Raw genomic sequence first — 19,658 nt, 5'->3', positions numbered from 1 at the left:
AATTTGCTTCTAAGAAGCTCTGGGCAAGTTAGAAGATACAAAGTTATTACTACTCTGTATGCATATACACTCACATGCACACATACATATGTATGTAAATATTTAAATATATATATGAACTAGATTTCATCTTTGCAGCAGAAATATAAAAGGAAATTATGTAACTAAACCACTCAGAAGCTCAAATTAAAGAAAAGCCACAAATAGGTGCTCCATGCAAGTCTAAAAGTCATTAATACACCATGCCATGACTGCAGAAACAAGAAGGTGTTCGGTGGCAAGAAGGTCACTTGTCTTGGCCAGAAACCAACAGGTGAGGGGGAAGCAGAGCAGGGATCTATGGGAGGGTGGCTGGGGCAGTGCTGACATGACACTGCCCCAAGAACAGCCTGCCTCCTACTAGATCATAATTCGCTGAACTGCTGCATCTGGCTTTGTACAAAATGTGCTAAATGAAATTTGTACAAAGTGTAATTTGTGTGGTCAGTGTAATCCATAAATAACCCAAGGCATCTGCAGAGTCTAAACTTATTTGCAGTTTTCTTTTCAGCAGCAAACCCATGCTCCATTATCTTGTACAGCATCACCTCACCTAAGAAAAGCAAAGCTCATCATGTGAATGCCCACCACCTTCCTTTTCAATGCACATTCCTGAGAAATGACAGGACCACCCAAAGATCATAACCTGCCCACCTAGACAACAGCCATAACAACCGAGTAAGAGTTGCAAGGAAAAACAAGTCTTAGCTCTGAGGCTCGGAACTCAAAAAATGAGGCAGAAGATACTGCGAATTCACAAGAGAGCAATTTTCTGCCAGGTTGATGGTCAATGAGTTTTTGCTAAACAGCATTGACCAAAATATCGCCGTGCATCAAACTCAGGTACTGAATGCTAGTTGTGTTTTGCCATCAGCAATTTGTGATGATGTGGGATGACATCCGTTTACTTATACTTGAAATCTGCTGAGACATTTAAAAGGTGCAGGAGGAAATCAAGTTTCCAGGGATGCCTTGAAGGCAAAGCTGAGTTGAACATGTAAGAGTACAACACACTTTTTAATAAGGACTGGTAGTGCATTCCCACTATTTCAAACTAAAGACAAAATACAGAGATAGCTAGAAAGAGTCAAATAAATGAGGCTGCTTTCCACTTTTATTCTCTCTGAAGTGTGTGCACAAAGTCCACTTTAATTCACTGTTATTTACAATGTGCATGTGGTTTCTTTTTTATATGTACAAACTTCCCTATTTATATCTGTTTAGAGTGCATATGGGGAATGCATCCTCAGCTTTGGTTCCTCTGTTAGGCAAAAAAGATCACATCCTCTGAGCAGTACCTACAAAAGAGGAACCGACTGTCCATTGAGAACTACCCATTAGTGCAAAGCAAACTGCAGACCAAAAGTCTCAGCACTTAGGTCCCCACAAATCCTTCAAGCCAAATGTTGAGTTAGAAAATGGTGTTTGAACCTTCCCTGGAGGCTGAGGCAGGGGTGGTAGGAGTCAGCCCAGCGAGGCCAAAGTGGGATGTCTGGGGTGTGCAGGGATCAAGGAGGAGCTGCTGCCCTGCGGCTGAGGATGACCAAAACATCAGGATGCTAAAGGGGCAGCATGGGGCAGAGAGGATAATGGGCTCCTGCCCCTGCCCTGGGGAGTTTCATCAACCAGCAGGGTACATGCCATTCCAGTGCTGTACCAGAAAGGCAACACATGCTGGTAAGAGCTGGGCATAATTCAGCTTCTCCAGGCCTCCTCAGGGCAACACTTTCATGTGCACAAAGGTTCACCAGAAACAGGAGGCTTAGACACTGATAACTGAAAGCTTTTGTCCATCATTACGCCCTCTTTTTTGTTGACTGCTCTAGCACATTACTGTACCTGAGACTCTGACCTCCAATACCTGGGCGTACTTGCTGAGACAGATGATGACTGTTACACTGTTGACAGCAAAAAATCAATAAAGAGTTCTTAAATGCTAAGTAGGTATGTGCTTAGACAAGTTATCTTTTTTTTTCTTTCTTTTTCTTATTTTTGTGAGGCAGCAACAGTTCGTACCAAATGTCATGCCATTTAATCACATTCATAGACCCGAGCCAAACTTAATCAGATGCATCCAGAAAAGGTATGCTGAATGCCCTAAAGTTTTGGTTCAGGGTACTGTAGAGACTATTTTTCACACAAACTTATTAACACCCATCCTTGTGTAGGAGAAAGAGTCTATCTTTCCATCCAGCATAAAAGAGAAATTTACTCAAACCTAGAGTCCCTAGAGCATCTGTAACGTGGTGTGTCTTGTGACAGAAAATCCTTACCCCAGTCATTCAGCGGAGAACCATTTTTATCCTGTAAAGGCATCTTTATCCTGTAAAGGATAAAGCTCTTCTGATGCTTTCAAGCCCGATAAGCTGTCAGGATAGAAACTTAATTCTTTAATGTTCTTCAGTGACTAATCCAATAGTTTCATGACTGGGACTCGCTGGTGGTACCATGACAGGACTAAGATATTCATTGTAAATACTCACAAAGACTGCAAGAGATCTCATAACGCATTTGTTCAAAGAAGAGTGCATTTAGCTATAGGAGGAAAAACAAACAAACTCATTACCTCTATGGACCCTGGATCTACTTTGACAATTTCTCCTGTGCTGTTGTCATTGCTAAGATTTGGTGGGCTGTGTGAAGGTAGCCTTCTCTCTTCCTTTAAGGCATGCTCCAAAAGTTTCTTATTCAAGATCCTGGCAGCATTTTCTGTAAGTGTATACCCTGGAGGAGCAGATAAGTCCTGCCTGATACTTGTCACCTCAGTCCCTTCTTCCTTTTGTGTCTCTGTCCCCAACCGGAGAGGACTGGGTGATCTGCCACGGGCATTTGTACATGGCTCCTGCACTGGGCCCAGTTCTGGTCTGGGTTCTGCTGACCTGGACCGGCTGCTAGACCTGGGGCATTTTTGGAAGGTCTCATGAAAGATGGGGCTATGGTCAATAATGTTGAACAAACTGGAAAGGCCATCGTTGATAGTGGTGTGGACAGGACTCTCCCTTGTAGTAGTTGATCTAGCCCAAGCGGACTCACTGAATCCTTTCTGAGGTGTGCCAGGCAAAGTCCGGTTATTTGGCTGGTCTGATTTGGGAAGGATTTTTCTTTGCAACTTTGGAGAGCCGTATTTGGGGGAGCAGCATGTGCGCTCAAACTTAGCCTGGACCTTTTCAATGACAGGGGTCACTTGCCTACTTCTTAGGCTTCTGGATGGTGAAGAGACAGGTGTGGACCCCCCCTTTGGTGTCAGACATTTGTGTGGACTGCTGGTGATACTGCGCAGGGTTTCTGTCTGCAAGCCAACACTGATCGTCTGGGTGGTCTGCGTCCCTGTCGTTCTCATACCATTCGTTTGACACGCAGTGTCCTTAAACTGAGGCTCTGTTGAATTAGAGTTAGAGCGTATTGCGTTTCGCACAGAGAAAGCGACCTCCTTCATATCATCACTCATGTTTTTGGACATCTCCAAGCTGTGCAAGGGTGAGGCAAAGCCCACAGTAGTGCAAATAGGACGTTCAATGGGATGAAGACCACTCTCCAGAAAATCCTTATGATGTTTGGCCAGGTCACAAGACCATCTTCCAAACATATCCGAGGAAGCACCTTTTGTCTCAGTGACATTCCCCATAGCTTTGGTCACAGAAAACAGGAAGTCTGGCTCAGCCTGGTTTTTCCCTTCACTGCCAGCTATCACGGAGTTATCAAACCTACGGACAACCGGTGGGCTGTGAAAGACACGAACCCCCATTTTTTCAGTTACACCATGACTCCTCATTGGCTGCTTCTGGCAGTGCTCTGGGCTGGTCATGGTGTTAGTTGTCATAGTGACACTGGTGGTGAGGTACCATGCCTGGAAGGGATCTGAAGCAGGATCATTCCCAGCTTTCCCAATTTCTGTCCTTTCAGCCCAGCCCTCTGCAGGCTTCTCGGTGGCTGCACCATGGTTCCTAGTGTTACTGTAATCCCAATTTTTGTTGAACTCCTCAATGTATTTCAGATCATCAGGAGACAGGGGAGGGGTTATGTCGTCTTTGCTGCTGGATGAAGGCAAGTTTTTTTCTGGTAGAAACGGAGAAATATCCATCAGGCGCTGAAATTCTGACATGGAAGAAACAGACATCGCCCTGGAGAGGGGAACATGAGGGAGTCACTCATAGGCTTGGAAACTCTCACAGAGTGACTTATTTTCAGCAGCAAACTAACTCAGGAAACCCAACTTTCACTATCTGCTTATATATAAAAACACTTTAGCCCTCTCTTTCATTAATGTTCCCTTTTATTACCTTTAAAATAGCTGTGAAACACAAGCATTCCTGATGTGTCATTAAAAGTACCAAATGGTTTATTAATGGCTCTTAATTTACTGCTTTCTCATGGATTACTGCTTGGCAAATGTCTGAAATATGGAGCAGTAGGATACATTTCAGAAATATACCATTCACAGAAAATGAGTGTTTGCGACAATACAAGGCACATTTTCAAAGTAAGTGCAGAGTATTTCTGACTTGCTGGGAAATCAGCAAGTCCACCCCCACTCCTAAGGTTGCGCAGGCTGCACAGCTTGTGCATAGCGAGGTGGGACATCCAGCCTAGATGCTGTTACATTGAACTGGCTTGGCCAGTTGAGCTTGTGCTAAAATTCAACCAAAGGGAATCGCTATGTGATAATGCTGAATTCTTGGCTTTCCCGCAGTTCGCTAGTTTGTACAAAACACAAGCATTCAGCTGAGTTGTCCTACTGCTTCGTTTTAAGAAAAAATCAAACAAAAAAAGAAGCCTTCTGAATGGGACTACGTAAAAATGCAAATGAGTGTAGCTATCAGAGTCGGCTCAATGAAGTAGCTCAAGCTGGGTGAGGATCCAGTAAGCAGTGGGTTTTATAGATCAGTGATCTGGAAGATACAGTAAAATCACACTGTGAGATTTTAATCAAGATTTTAATCAAGAGCACCAATTGCAGTTAGGGTGCTTCTATGTTAGGGAGTTAGGTGAGATCAGGAGTGCAGTTTATGAAGTGGATGTCCTATTCAGATGCTCTGATTTGCATCGGGGGCAATCTCAGAGTTCCTTTGGGATGAAAGTGAGCTGGAAGATGCTCTCCAGAAGCACAACTAATGCATTCTAGGGTTAGGTGGGTATTCAACCCATGGGATCAGACCAAAACTAGTCCAAAGCAAAATATTCCTGACATGCAGGGGCATGTCAGGTCCTCAGCACCAACTGTTTTCCTCTATATGTTGATGTCTACAGGTCTGCACTACTTGCTAAGGTAGGTGTAGCCTTCATTGTAAGCTGCAGCTTCATGTATGTTCATACAGTTTGATCTTTGTGCACCACAGCTGAATGTAGCCCAAGTTAATCAGAGTAGAACACAAGCATATTGAGACAAATTAATCCCTGGATAAATCCATTAATCTGGCTCGCAGGCTGCTTAGGAGGTGGTACAGCTATGCCCGAGGTCTGTGGTTTGGGTGCCAGAGCTATAGCTCTGGCAGCTGAATATTTTCTGGGTTTTTCCCTGTAAGTTTTACTCACCTTTGAAGATTTCCTTTGTGTGTTTCTTCCTCCTGAAGAAAAACAGAAACAAACAGGATAAGTTATTTCTGAAGCTGTACGTGGCATTAGCTTGTGCATATTTGTCATTCACTTCCCATTAGTCGCAACAAGTATGTTTGTCTCTAAAAAGTGGCTGATTTTGCCCCTGCTAAGGAATCTTAAATTGCCAGTGGGAATATTCTTCCCTTTGTACATAGGCAGCAGAATGGGAAATCCCATCAGGACAACAGACAGTACAGGGAAAGCCTGTATGCCAAATCTACAACAGCCTTAAACTTTTATAGTCCCGTGCAATCACAAATGGAAGTAAGCTGCAAATGGCTTTTTTCCACATGTATAATATATTGGTTTGGACCATATATTTGTGAGTGAATTTGTTCTGTGGAGGTGATCTGCTTTATGCCAGAGACCTAGCTGTGCTGAAATAAGAGATAAACTGGGGTCTTTTGACATAGGATTTCATTATATGTTCTCTAGGAACCAACAAATAGCACCAGTTGAAACTCACTAAGCTAGCTAAATTAAATGTATGGGAAAACTGTTACTTGTTTCATAGGGGGAACACGTACAGCTTGCTAACGGCATTAAGATGTTTTTATGGCAATTATTTCCCTGTGACAATTCCTATAATGAGTTGGGTTTTTTAATAGATACTTCTGAAGCAATTGCTCTACAGTTATTATTTTAACTCTTTGCTTATATTTCTAATAAACTATGGAGAATACAAAATATGATCAGGACAAAAAGAGTACTAGTACCTGTTACTTTTATTCGACCTGTCTTGGTTTTGGCTGGGATAGAGTGAATTTTCTTCCGAGTAGCTGGTATACTGTTATGTTTTGGGTTCAGTATGAGAAGAATGTTGATAACACACTGATGTTTTCAGTTGTTGCTAAGTAGTGTTTAGACTAAGTCAAGGATTTTTCAGCTTCTCATGCCCAGCCAGCAAGAAGGCTGGAGGGGCACAAGAAGTTGGGAGGGGACACAGCCAGGACAGCTGACCCAAACTGGCCAAAGGGGTATTCCATACCATGTAATATCATGCCCAGTATATAAACTGGGGGGGGAGTTGGCCTGGGGTTGGATCGCTGCTCGGGAACTAACTGGGCATTGGTTGGCGAGTGGTGAGCAATTGCATTGTGCATCACTTGGTTTTGTATATCCCAATTCTTTTATTATTGTTATTATTATATTTATTATTTTCTTCCTTTCTGTCCTGTTAAACTGTTCTTATCTCAACCCTCAAGTTTTTCTTTTTTTCTTTCCCGATTCTCTCCCCCATCCCACTGGGTCAGGGGGAAGTGAGTGAGCGGCTGCGTGGTGCTTAGTTCCTGGCAGGGGTTAAAGCACGATAGACCTCATGAAATCAAGAACATTACCAACACAGAATTGTATTTCAAATTGTGAGTATTCAAAAAGAGCACCGCTTAACTCAGCAAATAACTTTCTGTGATTTATTCAGAGTCAGGGGAAAAAATAGGAGTAAACTGATCCTCCCTGTATTCACTCTGGTGTAAGTCTGGAGTAACGTTGGTGGCATCAGTGGAGTTACTACAAAGCAAATCTGATCTAACTGAATGGAGAATCAGGCTGAAGGCTGGATTGACTTCTACTGCAGTTAGTACCACAAAGAAAATATAGTGGAGAGGAACAGTCAGCAGGCTGCAGTTGCCTCTGTGCACCCTCAGTTAAGCTATTCATTAAACTCCATTCTTGCTTGAACAAACCCTCTGAGGCGAAATGACTTTGCCCAGGTTTCACTAAAGCATGCTTTGAAGGAAAGAAGCTATGCAAATATCACCAAGGACCAAATTTTGCTGCCAACACTTTTGTTAATGGTGGTAATGTCTGAAAAACAGCAAAGGGAAGAGAGATCTCCATTCTTAAATATGAGACTGAATTTGAAGGAAAGAAAACAGCAACCAAAATTAAACACAAAACATAGATCCCCGACACTGGTACCAAAATTCTTCACTGAGCACTTGGACATTTATGAAAGAAAAGCTAAGAAATAATAAATATGGGATCCCACACTGACAGCGGTACATTTATGGCACTGAGGGAGGAAAATCTAACTGGAACACACAAGTACATACAGCTACTTAAAACGTAAGAAGGGCTGTCACATTTCTTGCCTCTCTTAATCTTTTTTTCTCTTCTTCCTCTCAAAGAACTTGATTCCCCAATCCTTTAGCTGAGTAACAAAGTTATACATCTCAAAGAAATGCTTGGGTCAAATTTTCACAGGCATGCAGTCAAGGCAAACCAGTGAACCTGGTCCTGCAGGGAGCTTGAGATCTGACCTGTTGACAAACTCTTTTCCAGAGTGGTCAAATTTTCAAGCCAGAGTACACAGATACTTCCCTATTCCCTATAATGTATACACTCAACCAGTATTTACCTGCTCAGGGCACAAGCCGAATGTCTAACCCATGTGCACAAACCTGAATTTTCAGGCAAGAAGAAAGTACTCAAAACTTGCATCAAGCAACATGCTGCCTGCTTGATAATTTTAACTTCTGGCAGTCTCCTTATGCTTCTTGTTCTGTAACAGCCATTAACATTCAAGGAACAATAGAAAATAAAGGAGATACTAGCATTTTGAAGTTGTACTGTGTTTTTAATTTCACAGGAACCAATAAGTGTATGATTGTGGTTATTGTGAACTTTCTCAGTGCCACTAATATCATATGCCAGTTCACAGGCTACTTTGTACCAGTGTATGGGGATGGGGACCCTGGGTTTCATTCAGCAACAATATAAACAAAACCATGAAGACGTGGAACTGTGAAAGTAAGCCTGTAGTGGTGCAGATTTTAGCAGGACATAGACTACATTCACTATGGCCCAATGGCATCTCTTAGCACTGCATTTTACATCTTTATAGCTTTATGGTGTGATCTCAGAGTAGGTACTTTGCTGATGAAGAATAACTTTATTTTTTTAACATCTCATCCACTTACTCAAGCTAATCTATTTAGAAGGCAACCACAACGGAACAACTAGAAGTGCCTCGCTACAGCACTTACTGCTTTACTAACAAAATATAGCCCATGTTTCTTCATATATATGTATCTACTCACACCTGGAAGAGATTTAAGACCTTCTAAACCAATATGTTGTGTCAAATATAGTTATCATACATAACACAAATGGCCACAAGGTGAGGTTATCTTTGGGACCTTTAGGCTGGCTCCCAGTTTCTCAGATGATTGACAGCTCATATCAGCTCTAATCAGCTCATAAAAAGAAACAAAATCTTGTTCATACCAAATTCACTACTGGGTAACTGTAAGCTGTGCCTGTGACACAATATCTCACTTCCTACAGCCAGGATGCTGTACCAGTTCTGACATAAGAGACAACACGCCAGCTTGATAAAAGGTAGAAGAGAGCATACTTCCGTTAATCCGGTCAAGAATTTCTCTCGCTCCAGATGCTGAGACCGGTGCTCATCAGATTCGTCAGGGGAATCAAGAGACAGCGACTCCAGAAAGAGGTTTTCCGTGGCGCTGCACCGATCGCTCTCCTTCAGCTTAGACAGTGATGAATTGTCAAACTGAATGGTGTCTGAATCGGAGTAGGATCTTGACCCCATTGGACGAGGCATGTGAAGGTTCCCCTGGGTCATAAATGGACGAAGGTTACTCTCCTTCTGGTCACACAGAAAACCACTTCCTCTTCGTGGGCTCACTTCTTTCTGAAGCTGGATACAAGGCAAATTAAAAGGAACAGCAATTACTTATGTAGTATATAGCATTCTGCAGAAGTCATCTTTCCCCAGGAGCAAGGCACCTGTGCCCTGAGGAGGCACCTCGAAATCACCACCCGGCTCCAGGGACGACGGCTTTGCTGTACTGGTCCTTCCGCAAAGGGACATGTCTCTAGGACTTTGATGCTATTACTCATGGGATTTTGAGTGATTAAATGTGTATATGTATAGTTATGCTTCTTTACATATATATGTATACATATATACACACTGTGTGCATATATACACAAAAATAATGCATCTGTCTGTAATCTGATTTTTAAGGAATCAAATCAACACTTACTGTTATTTAAAAGCAATCTTGATATGAGATCCTAAAGCAATACAAGTAAGAAGCTCAAGGAAGGGTGAGTGACTTGGAGTGTCGTCAAAACAAATACATTTTTCTTCTGGTCAGCAATACAAATTTGCACTTTTATCTACATCACTTGTTTCCAGAGGTGGAAAATTCCGCTTAACAAAAGACAAAAGCTTTGTTTTATAGATTGTCTAGCCCTAACGCATGTCTAGAAAGTTGACTATTTGTACAGAACAGCATTATCAAAGGGATGAATTAGGCATGCAAGGCATGCTTGAAGAAAATGCATATTTATGGAAGGTCCATCAAAGCTATTAACTCTACACTTTGCAAAAGCTGGGTGAAGAGACGGTGAACCCCTAGTGAAATTGCCAATCTTAAAATTAGATTATGTGATCAACTTCTCGTTTAACTGTAAATACAACAGGATAGATGAAGTAAGTGAAATTTTCAAACATGATGAATGACAGCAGGAATCTGAGAAGTAACTCTGATATTTTGCTAGAGCAGCATGCTAAGATTAGTGACAATCACCTGCAAATGCAAATCACTCCCTAGGACCATAGAGACTGAGTACCAACAAAACACATCATTTTAATCTTGTTGCGTGTGTTTGGAAAAATAAACAGACACTGTATTGCCTAATGTAGACCAAAACATTTTAGGTCCCAAATGATTAAATGATTGGGCTGAAATCAGTGAGATTTTTGCTTGATTCAGGTCTACAAAAAGGAATGCATCTTCAGTGTTTTGCTCATGATATACAAAATCTGAAACAATTTTATTAAAAGGAGCTAATTTAAGGTATCATATAAAGGTAGGGGCTGGAAGGTATAACTCAAGAGATCCCGGAGTCCATTCCCCAGCACATGGGCAAGACCCAAAGCAAGGAGAAATGGTAATCACGTTTTCTGTATGCATAGTTCCAGTTGCAAGCTCTTCCAGATTTTCAGAGATCCTATAAAGATAATGATCTGGGAACCTTTATGAGAAAACAGTATAGATACAGGCTCACTCTCTGAATTTCAGACAGCTGACAGGAGAATTAAAGTGAGAAATACTGTCCTAACTTTTCAAGAGTGACTAATGATTTTGAGTCCCTGTGTGTTTATACCTTTAAACACGCAACTTTTCATACAGGTGATTTTGTGGGTTTAAGTATTTGCCAGTGTGCTCTGTGCACAATTAGCTTTAGGAGCACAGAGGAGGGAGATTCTCTAAGGGTAAACAAAGTAACAGTGTACTCAAAAAGAAAAAAACACAACTTTGAGCTCTGAAAAAAGTAGGTCATTGTGTTTTTCATATGCGAGCAATATTCCCATAACCATCCAGTGTAAAGTATTCTATATATTTTATACATTGGTGTGAGCTTCCCCCTTATCATACATGTATTATTCAGGAGCTGTGTGAAAGCAGACAGGCATAAAGCATTAGTGTGAAATTTGGCACACACGCTTCTGCCATCTCTTAGACTCTGTTTTTCAAACATACACACTGGTGTAGTCTCCTCATCCCCTACATATTGCCATACATGGAATACACATAGAAAAACCCTGGGGAGAAAGACTTCAGAGATATACTAATTGTTTCCATATAAAGCAGGGCATGAGTGCAATCTGAGAGGATATTCAGCTAAAAGCCTGCAAATATTTGGAAGCTTTCTGTCACACAGGCAAATGTTTGACTGTAAGCAAAGATGGAGTTATGAAGTTTTTCAGGCAGGTAGCCAAGATTTCAAATGTTATTTCTGACCATCTAGTTGTCTGAAATTAGCTTGATATAATATTTTTTATTTCCCCTAGCTATTGCTAATTCTGTCTACAACTCTGTTCTACAGTAAATATATAGTTGAAGCCTAGAGGTTTCAGAATACTAACAAAAGAAATCAGCTCCAGGACTAGTTAAGAGCTATTTTGTAGGCTCTCCCAAGATGACACTGAGAGGTTACGTCAGGTTTAAAGAAAATTAAAGGCTAGGTAACATTAACAGGGATTTCTCTGTTGCTTCCTTCAATGTGCCCCATTCTCAGGGAAGAGAAAATGCAGTCTTTAACCAGGTTAAGTCCCTCAAGCTATTGAGGATACACTGAAGAGATAATATTAAAAAATAGTTGATAGGGACAGCAGCACAAACATCCGAAGGGGTACCAGTGACTATCTGAAGAAAAGTTTGTGTCCACATCCTTAGTACACTGGGAAATTTTCTGAGGGTTATTTAATTCCTATTGTGCATGAAGAATGCACAGGAGGCAGTTTGGCCACTGAAACTCAACAGTTAGAAACCAGCCCAGTCAAGCCATGGAGAACTCGGCACCTTCTGCCACTGAACCTGGAAACCAGGTAATTTGGATGAAGAGCTCTGCTACAAGCCTTCCTAGCTCATAGGTGTTGGTTGTTTTATCTTAGGAGATGTACTATTGGGCTGCATTATAAGGGCGAGCTCAACAAGCTGCATGAAGTATACACAAAACCCCTCAGATAAATGGGAGATTAAAAAATCCAGAATATCATCTATTGACATTTCTAAATTTAGAAGCTAAAAAAATCACCTTTCTTTGTCTGTAAAACCTTCATATTGGTCACTGCCCACTCAGACCTACACTTTTAGCAGTGATTTTAGAAATATCCATAGAGTACAGATTTTCCTAAGTGCCTCTCTGTGGGTTTAACAGCCATAGCTTAAACTGAGGTTTAGTCTTGCACTCATAATATTTACAGCCTGGTGTTTTTTCTTCAGCTTCTTCTTTCAGCCCAGGCATGGGAATGTAAGACACAGATAACGAACCCTTTTCTAAAACTCATCATGAAGTTACACTAGACTTTCATCAACTTAACTTGTGAAGCTACTTTGTGCTTCATTCAAGCATAGTGCTCCCTAGAGAGCATGCACAAATCTGGTGCTGTTTCATTTCTGATGTCCTAAGGACAGAAAGTATTCAGTTAATTGAGGACCCACAATTTCAGTTGTTTTTCTTACTTTTCCTGGAATGCATGACTCAGAGCTGAACAATGTTCAGTCAGAAATGGTGTATTAACTTTCCCTCATTAAACTTTTTATTTTTTGTGTGGCTTCCAACCAGATAATAAATTCATTAGGTATAATTTGTCTCTAATACCAAGCAGATGAAAGTATGGATAGGCACGAAAAACAAGGGGACAGGTATGCAGTTATCAGATTTGCAAATGATAGCAGAGGTGTGCACAAAATTCATGTGACCAAGCTCAGAAATATCTTCTGAATATTTAGTATTGATAGCTGTTTATTTGTTAACATTCAGGGCTCTTTGTGTTAACCCCTGGGTTCTTTTCCTAGAAAAAAAGAATTCAATTGAGACTGAACAGTCGCAGCAGCTGCATCTTTGGTGGCTAATTCACAGACGAACAGACTTTTTTGGCAGGAAGCTGTATATCAAACCTTGAATAACCCTGCATGTGGGATTGAGTGTTTTAGCATGAAGAGATGCACAAAAGCTTTCAGAGTGAATCGATGTGACCATGCCTGTCCTGGGTAATTGAAATGAGGCAGGAAATGGCCTTTAACCTGGAGTTGATTTCTCATAAGTGGTCTTTTATAGGGATTATGAGCATTTTCCTTTTACTCCCTTGTGTGTGTAAATTGTTTTGTAGCACAAGAAACACTGATGTAGCTAAGGAACCAAAATTGTTCCTGTGCTGCTTCTTAATGCAGTCTCTTGACCTTGACCTGAGTGTAGTAATGGTGCAATGCCTCACGCTTGCAGCCAGCCATTGCTCACCCCAACTTGACTCCTTACCTGCTCTATCCGCCTGAGCAGCTCCTTCTTTTGACGCTCCCATTCTTGCCGGTCTCTATCAAGCCTGTCCAGGAGCTCCACCTTTTCCCGGTTCCAGTTCTTCTCACTGTGCTGGATTTGCCAGCGGAGGTCCATCACCACACCATGACTCTCAGCCAGAAGCTTCTTGTGCTCCTCTCTTTCCCTTTTAAAAGCTCCCTTTGCATCAGGAGTGAGGCCTGTTTCACCTGAAGTGTTCTCACTCTTCCCTTCCAGCTGGCATTAAAGTGAAACATTACTAGGACATTCAATTTTCTGTGGTAAAAGCCTGTGTCTGACAATGAATTTGAGTTAAAGACCTAAGTCCACAAAGGTAATGGCAAAATTATGGCAATTCTTAGATATTAGGATCTCAATAAATGATCAAATATGTTCAACTTGAACAAAGTTTTAAAATCAAGACAGTGCAAACCATAGTGAACAATTTCTCAAGATCTATCATTTCCTGCTATTAAGGCATCAGTTATGATCTTTCTGATGGGAGTGTGGGTACCAGCAATGAAGGAAACATGGAGATAAACTCCAACCTCATCATCATCTGTGGGACAATCGCCAGGACAACGTCCTCAGCCACTGCTCTGCTTTTGTGCTCTCACTCAGTGCACCCAAAACCTAGAGAGAGTGCATTCATCTTCTGAAGAGACTTTTCCCAGAACAACCCTCAGCAATGGTCTTATTGTACAGCGCCTCACACCTTCCAACAAAGGAGGGTGTTAGCAGCAGAAGGAGATGTACCAAGATCATCCCCCCATCTCTGCAGATTCTGGTGTCTGAACTGATTTCTAGGGCAGTTAGCTGATGCTGCCTTCCCTCCATCCTTCTTCACTTCATGCTCAGGCATCAGCTCAATCAGATCAGAAGAGCTGGCCCAAGGTAATAGATTCATAGGAAAATGCAGGCTCCATGGGGTGTCAGGAGGTCTCTAGTCCAACCCCCTGTTTCCAGCAGGGTTGGCTCTGAGATCAGATCGGTTGTGCAGGACTTTGTTCAGCTGGATCCTGACAAACCTCCAAGAGCAGGGATGGCCCAACCTGGGCCACTGCTGGAATGTTGTCAGAGTGAAAAAAGTGCTCAATGGTTTTATGTAAGTTCAAGCGAGCAAAGAATTTATTCCTGAAGCCTGACCTTTTGTTGACAACTCAGTAGATGTGTGAGTGACTCAGAATGGGATACATCTCCGTCCCCTGGCTCTGCAGGTGAACTGAAGTGAAAAGCAGCGAAAACTCATTTCTACTTCTGTTAAGTTAAAGTTGTCCTCAAAGAGGAGAGACAGCAGGTCTGCTGGGAAACATGCTCCTTTAGCAAGAGAGGAGGACACCCTCACCTTGCCCTTTGTGGAAAACAAGCCCAAACTTTCTAAGCAAAGGGAAGTTCAGACTGGATTCAGGAGTAAAGCTTACTAGTCTCTGGAACAGCCTCTCCAAATAAATGGCCGAGAGGTCATTGCTTGAGTCATTTAAAATTGTACTGAGCTGCAAAGAACATCCTGTTACAGCCACTTGTATTGACAGGGAAATCTTAAAACACCTGCGTCCTCTACCACTAATATCCAAAGTCCAGTTGTTTCAAATGACCAAACAACCGACCAACCAACCAAAAAAAACAATTATAAAAAAGCAGCACCCTGTTTTAACAAAGTCCACATGACACTATCTTTCTCACACTTATCCTATTTGTGCAGTGCAAATTTGTGGGACCTGCAATGATGTCTGAGAGGCTGTCCTGCACACAACTGCATAGCTTGGTGGCGGACCGGAGGTGCCGTGGGGCAGAAATGCAGAACATCCCAGGACAGACACCTTTGTGCTGCAGATCCATGATGGGAGACACCATTCTGGGCAGCGTGGCTCCTCAAGAAGCCGGAAAGCTTTGCTGCCTTCCTGCCCACTAACCCACCATGTTGACTGCCCACATGTTAGTTCTGCAATATATAAAAATATCACTGCTAGTTTCCAAACTCACTGCTAACTTCAGGAGATGGCCTCTTGCCCTTTGCTACATCCTTCCTCTGTCCATCCACAAGTCCCCAGCTCCATTTCATGGTGTTGCAGGAGTCAAAGTTGGTGCTGCATCCAGGGTCAGCAATGTTTGCACCTATTCTTTTAGGTTTGTTTGCTTTAATTTTACTGTTCTGTGCCTCCCACCCCGGATCGCTCTTGCAAGTTCCTGCTGGGTTTACTAAGTAGCTGTGACACTAAATAATAATGAATTTCAGGAGTATCACTGCAGAGCTGAGATCAGTCAAAATAATAAGGGACGAATGAAGTAAACTCTGCACAGTTTCCTTACACCTAAGCCTGACAGATGGCTATTTAGGACTTATTCTTTGTGATATATGTAAGTCATCTTTCAAGGACCTTTGATGCCACCACAGACTTCTCATCTTGCAATAGGAGCTCTTAGGGGAGGTTGCTGGAGTGTCTGGGATAAATCCAGCGAGGCTGGAGTACAGACTCTTACAACTCTGCTGCCTCCTGGGGAATAATGCCACATGCAGCAGTAGCTATGGCTAGCATGCTAAGTTGTGAAGACACACCAATGCCTGCGATAAATTCTTTAGCTGGTATGAAGCATGAAAATGCTAAAAGCAACCTATAAAGCAAACAAATGCTCAGTTGCAATATATACAGTTTATATGATTATCCTATAAAGCAAATTCCTTCTTCCATTTTTTTGAATCTCAAAAAAATAGCAAAATGTTGAACCTCAACAAGACTCTTTCTTCTCTTTCTCCCCTTACACCACTGAGTTCTTCACCACCACGGGGCAAATTCTCAGCCTTTCAGTTAGCAAACAAGACAGGCAGTGGTGCCTGCAAAGAGCAAGGAAGCTGAGAGAGGCAGTGGAGAGTAAGAACATGCTCCAGAGGAGCGATATCCCAAGAATGTATGGCTGCCGTTAGAGTGCCATGCCCAAGCTGCCAAAATACAGTAAGTCATCCCATGCTGGATCATGGGCTCACCCAGGCCAGAGCCCTGGCTCTTACCCCATTTGAGAAGAATACAGGAAGTCTCTAAGTACAAAGATGAGTTCAAAACCAAGGCAAGTATACAGTGATACACCTTCAGAATAATTACCTGGTGTTCAGTGATTTGGGACCTAAAACCTTCTCCAGTCAGAGGCAGTGTCTTCAGATTCAGAAGACAGTTCTTGGTGCCTATGGAAAGCAGAACAATGCTCCTGGCAAGGAGAGAGTCCTTCTGCCTCTGTTTTGACAAAACAGCTCCAATCATGGAGGAAAGGTCCATAGGTGGCTCCTTAGCATGAAAGTCTAGGTGTGACTTTCCCAAATCTGCTAACTCTTAAGGGTGGCCAGATGCCTCTCCATGTGCACCACAGCTTATATTCCCTCCAGGCATCCTGAAGCTGGATCATTTGTCAAAGTCCTAGTGAGGGTCTGTGTCCTTACATGCAAGTTCTCAAAGGATACACAGGGTTTGGCCCCTCATACTAACTCCCTCCTTCTTCCAAACTTTTCTCAGTTCCCAGTTCCTGGAATAGTGGGATTTTTCACTTGCCCAGCTGGAAGCTGAGAATTACTGGGACTCCTTAATGGCTCAGCATTATCACAATTTTATCTTAAAAACAATGCCTAAGGATCCTTCTGCCAAATAAGATATACATGCATTTCTGACAGCTGTACTAATTTTGGCTGGGATAGAGTTAATTTTCTTCCTAGTAGCTGGTATACTGTTATGTTTTGGATTCAGTATGAGAAGAATGTTGATAACACACTGATGTTTTCAGTTGTTGCTAAGTAGTGTTTAGACTAAGTCAAGGATTTTTCAGCTTCTCCTGTCCAGCCAGCAAAAAGGCTGGAGGGGCACAAGAAGCTGGGAGGGGACACAGCCAGGGCAGCTAACCCAAACTGGCCAAAGGAATATTCCATACCATGTGACGTCATGCCCAGTATATAAACAGAGGGCAGTTGGCCGGGGAGGGGTGGATTGCTGCTTGGGAACTGCCTGGGCATTGGTCAGTGAGTGGTGAGAAATTGCATTGTGCATCAGTTGTTTTGTGTATTCCAAGACTTTTATTATTATTATTGTCATTTTATTATTACAAGTATTATTTTCTTCCTTTCTGTCCTGTTAAACTGTTCTTATCTCAACCCACAAGTTTTACTTTTTTGTTCCCCGATTCTCTCCCCCATCCCACTGGGCAGGGGGGAAGTGAGTGAGCGGCTGTGTGGTGCTTAGTTGCTGGCTGGGGTTGAACCATGACACAGCCAAGACTTTTACTTTTAATGATATATGCAGTACTAAAAATCCAAAGCAACAGGCAATAGTACATTGTCACCTCTGATATGCAGTGCTTTTGCATCAAAAGACTTTTCTTTCCTTTTTTTCTTTCTTTCCTATACAGAGAGTTGAAGTATGAAAATGCAAAACCACTGTCAGTAACTATTAATTAGGAGTTGACTCGCTTGAGGAAAATGCTCTTGTTAATTGACCTACTGCTTCACAAAAAAAGTGGAAAACAGCAGCAGTGAAGACAACAGTGGAGACTAGAATGGCCTTGATTATCTGTGGGCTTGTCAGGGGGTTGGCAGCTCTCTATATGAAACCTACAGTGGGAGCGCTGTTCAGCCCACTGCTTCATCACTACGAGTCAAAACAACAAAATGACATCATGAGGTCCTCGTACCCATACCAACCTGACAGACTTGGCTATTTCGTTAAAGCTGTTGTTATGCCACATGTTGGTCACAGAATAGCAGCGGATGTTAACATGACTATATGTAATGCTGGCATTTTACACATTGTTCACTAGCTCCTCCCATTTTGATCCTGAAATTGAACCTATAGTTAAAACACCCCATATTTTGAATCTTTAATATTAGTTTGAGTTAAATTTATGATTATATTATTTCTATTTCAGGTTTACTATATTATTATTTTTATATTAATTTTTTAATTGCCTCCTTGTAATTGTGAGCACACACACCAGACCTCAGTGGGACACTTAAATTGTTTGCCCTATCCTAATTGACATTCTAATGATTGATGTTCTATCTTTTTGCTACTGCATTAGGGACCTGTTTTTAGTGTGAAATAGAAATGTTGTGGGGAATTGGCTAAGGAAGACGGTTTTACATCTTAAATATTGACCAGTTTCATTCTTTTCATTTGCTTGAAAAAATGTTAAAAGTAACACTCATGGATCAGTAGTTACTATATGTTATACATTATTACCAGTGGAGCAATGGAGGCAGGAAAGAACCTGATAAGATTTGCCCTAGAAGGAAGGGGGCAAATCTTTCTTCTCCCTGCACAGGAGTGGCAGCACCGTCCTGATGCCAAACAGCAGCCAAAGCGGCAGCCTGGGAGTTTATCGCCCACACAAAAGCAAAGCATGCAAGCTCTAAATTGGCAGTTTGTTGTCAGACTAACTTTCTTTAAGTTTTGTTCTTTGTTGCCATCTCGAGTTTAAGGTAAATATGTTCACTGAGGTTTTATTTTGGGAGGAGCAAAAATGGGAACTGATTTTCTTTCCTTTTTCAAGTGATCGGTTGTCTGGAAATGTGTGTGCACTAAGAAGAAGCTGAACTGAGAATCTGAATCTGTTGAGAGAAAACTGCTAAAATGAAAGCTTCTTCCTTCATTCTGGGAAAACAGCCTACAGTATCTGGGCAGGAAAAGCAGCACTCACATCTCAGTTCTGCGCATCAGAGTGAGTCTCCGATGTTCAGTAAATCCTACTAAATGTACCACCCTCCCGGCAGTGAGTATTTTTATTATATTTGTCTTCTACAGAGAAGCTCTACAATTACAAATCCTTTTCTTAAGACCTGAACGTACTAATTCTCCCACTACTCCCCTCTTCAATGCGGAAAATTAGAGCTTTCATGCCATCAGCTTTGGAAATGAATCCTTGTGGGTTTTTTGCCGATTTGTTTTCATATTGCTTCAGAAACAGTACCTCTTCTGTGAACAGCCATACATGACACTGAAGCACCTGGCACCAGATTTTATATACATACTTCTAACAGTATCCCATGGCAGGTAGCTAGAGCTCTCTCTTCAGTGGGGTACCAGCCATCACTAACCAGTAGCTTTGAATAGCTGGTTTAATATTAACATATTGATCTATCACTTCAGTATTATTAAATCACTCTTTTCTCTCCTATGCATCAAATAGCACAGTTGTTATGTGCCAAGGCACAGAGACGAGCTAATTGTGAG

At 41.9% G+C, this 19,658-nt stretch overlaps 1 protein-coding gene across 11 annotated transcripts in view; it reads right to left on the bottom strand.

Annotated features, from left to right (window-relative positions):
• The window catches only part of MTCL1 (microtubule crosslinking factor 1), a 115,108-nt gene that overhangs the window by 5,296 nt on the left and 90,154 nt on the right, over nt 1-19,658 (bottom strand). For 10 of the 11 annotated variants that reach the window (XM_030011100.2, XM_030011104.2, XM_030011097.2 and 7 more), the window contains 4 exons: nt 13,435-13,689; nt 8,993-9,298; nt 5,572-5,603; nt 2,606-4,160 (listed from right to left, as the gene is read on the bottom strand). In XM_030011100.2, coding sequence (XP_029866960.1) covers nt 2,606-4,160; nt 5,572-5,603; nt 8,993-9,298; nt 13,435-13,689 — 2,148 coding nt within the window. The remainder of the gene's footprint in view (nt 1-2,605; nt 4,161-5,571; nt 5,604-8,992; nt 9,299-13,434; nt 13,690-19,658) is intronic. The other variant, XM_030011103.2, reaches the window with a different exon arrangement.

The sequence above is a fragment of the Aquila chrysaetos genome, chromosome 4 (assembly GCF_900496995.4).
Source record: "Aquila chrysaetos chrysaetos chromosome 4, bAquChr1.4, whole genome shotgun sequence".
Lineage (NCBI taxonomy): Eukaryota > Metazoa > Chordata > Aves > Accipitriformes > Accipitridae > Aquila > Aquila chrysaetos.
Note: the sequence above shows the minus strand (reverse complement) of the source record. Positions and strands in the feature narration are given on the sequence as shown.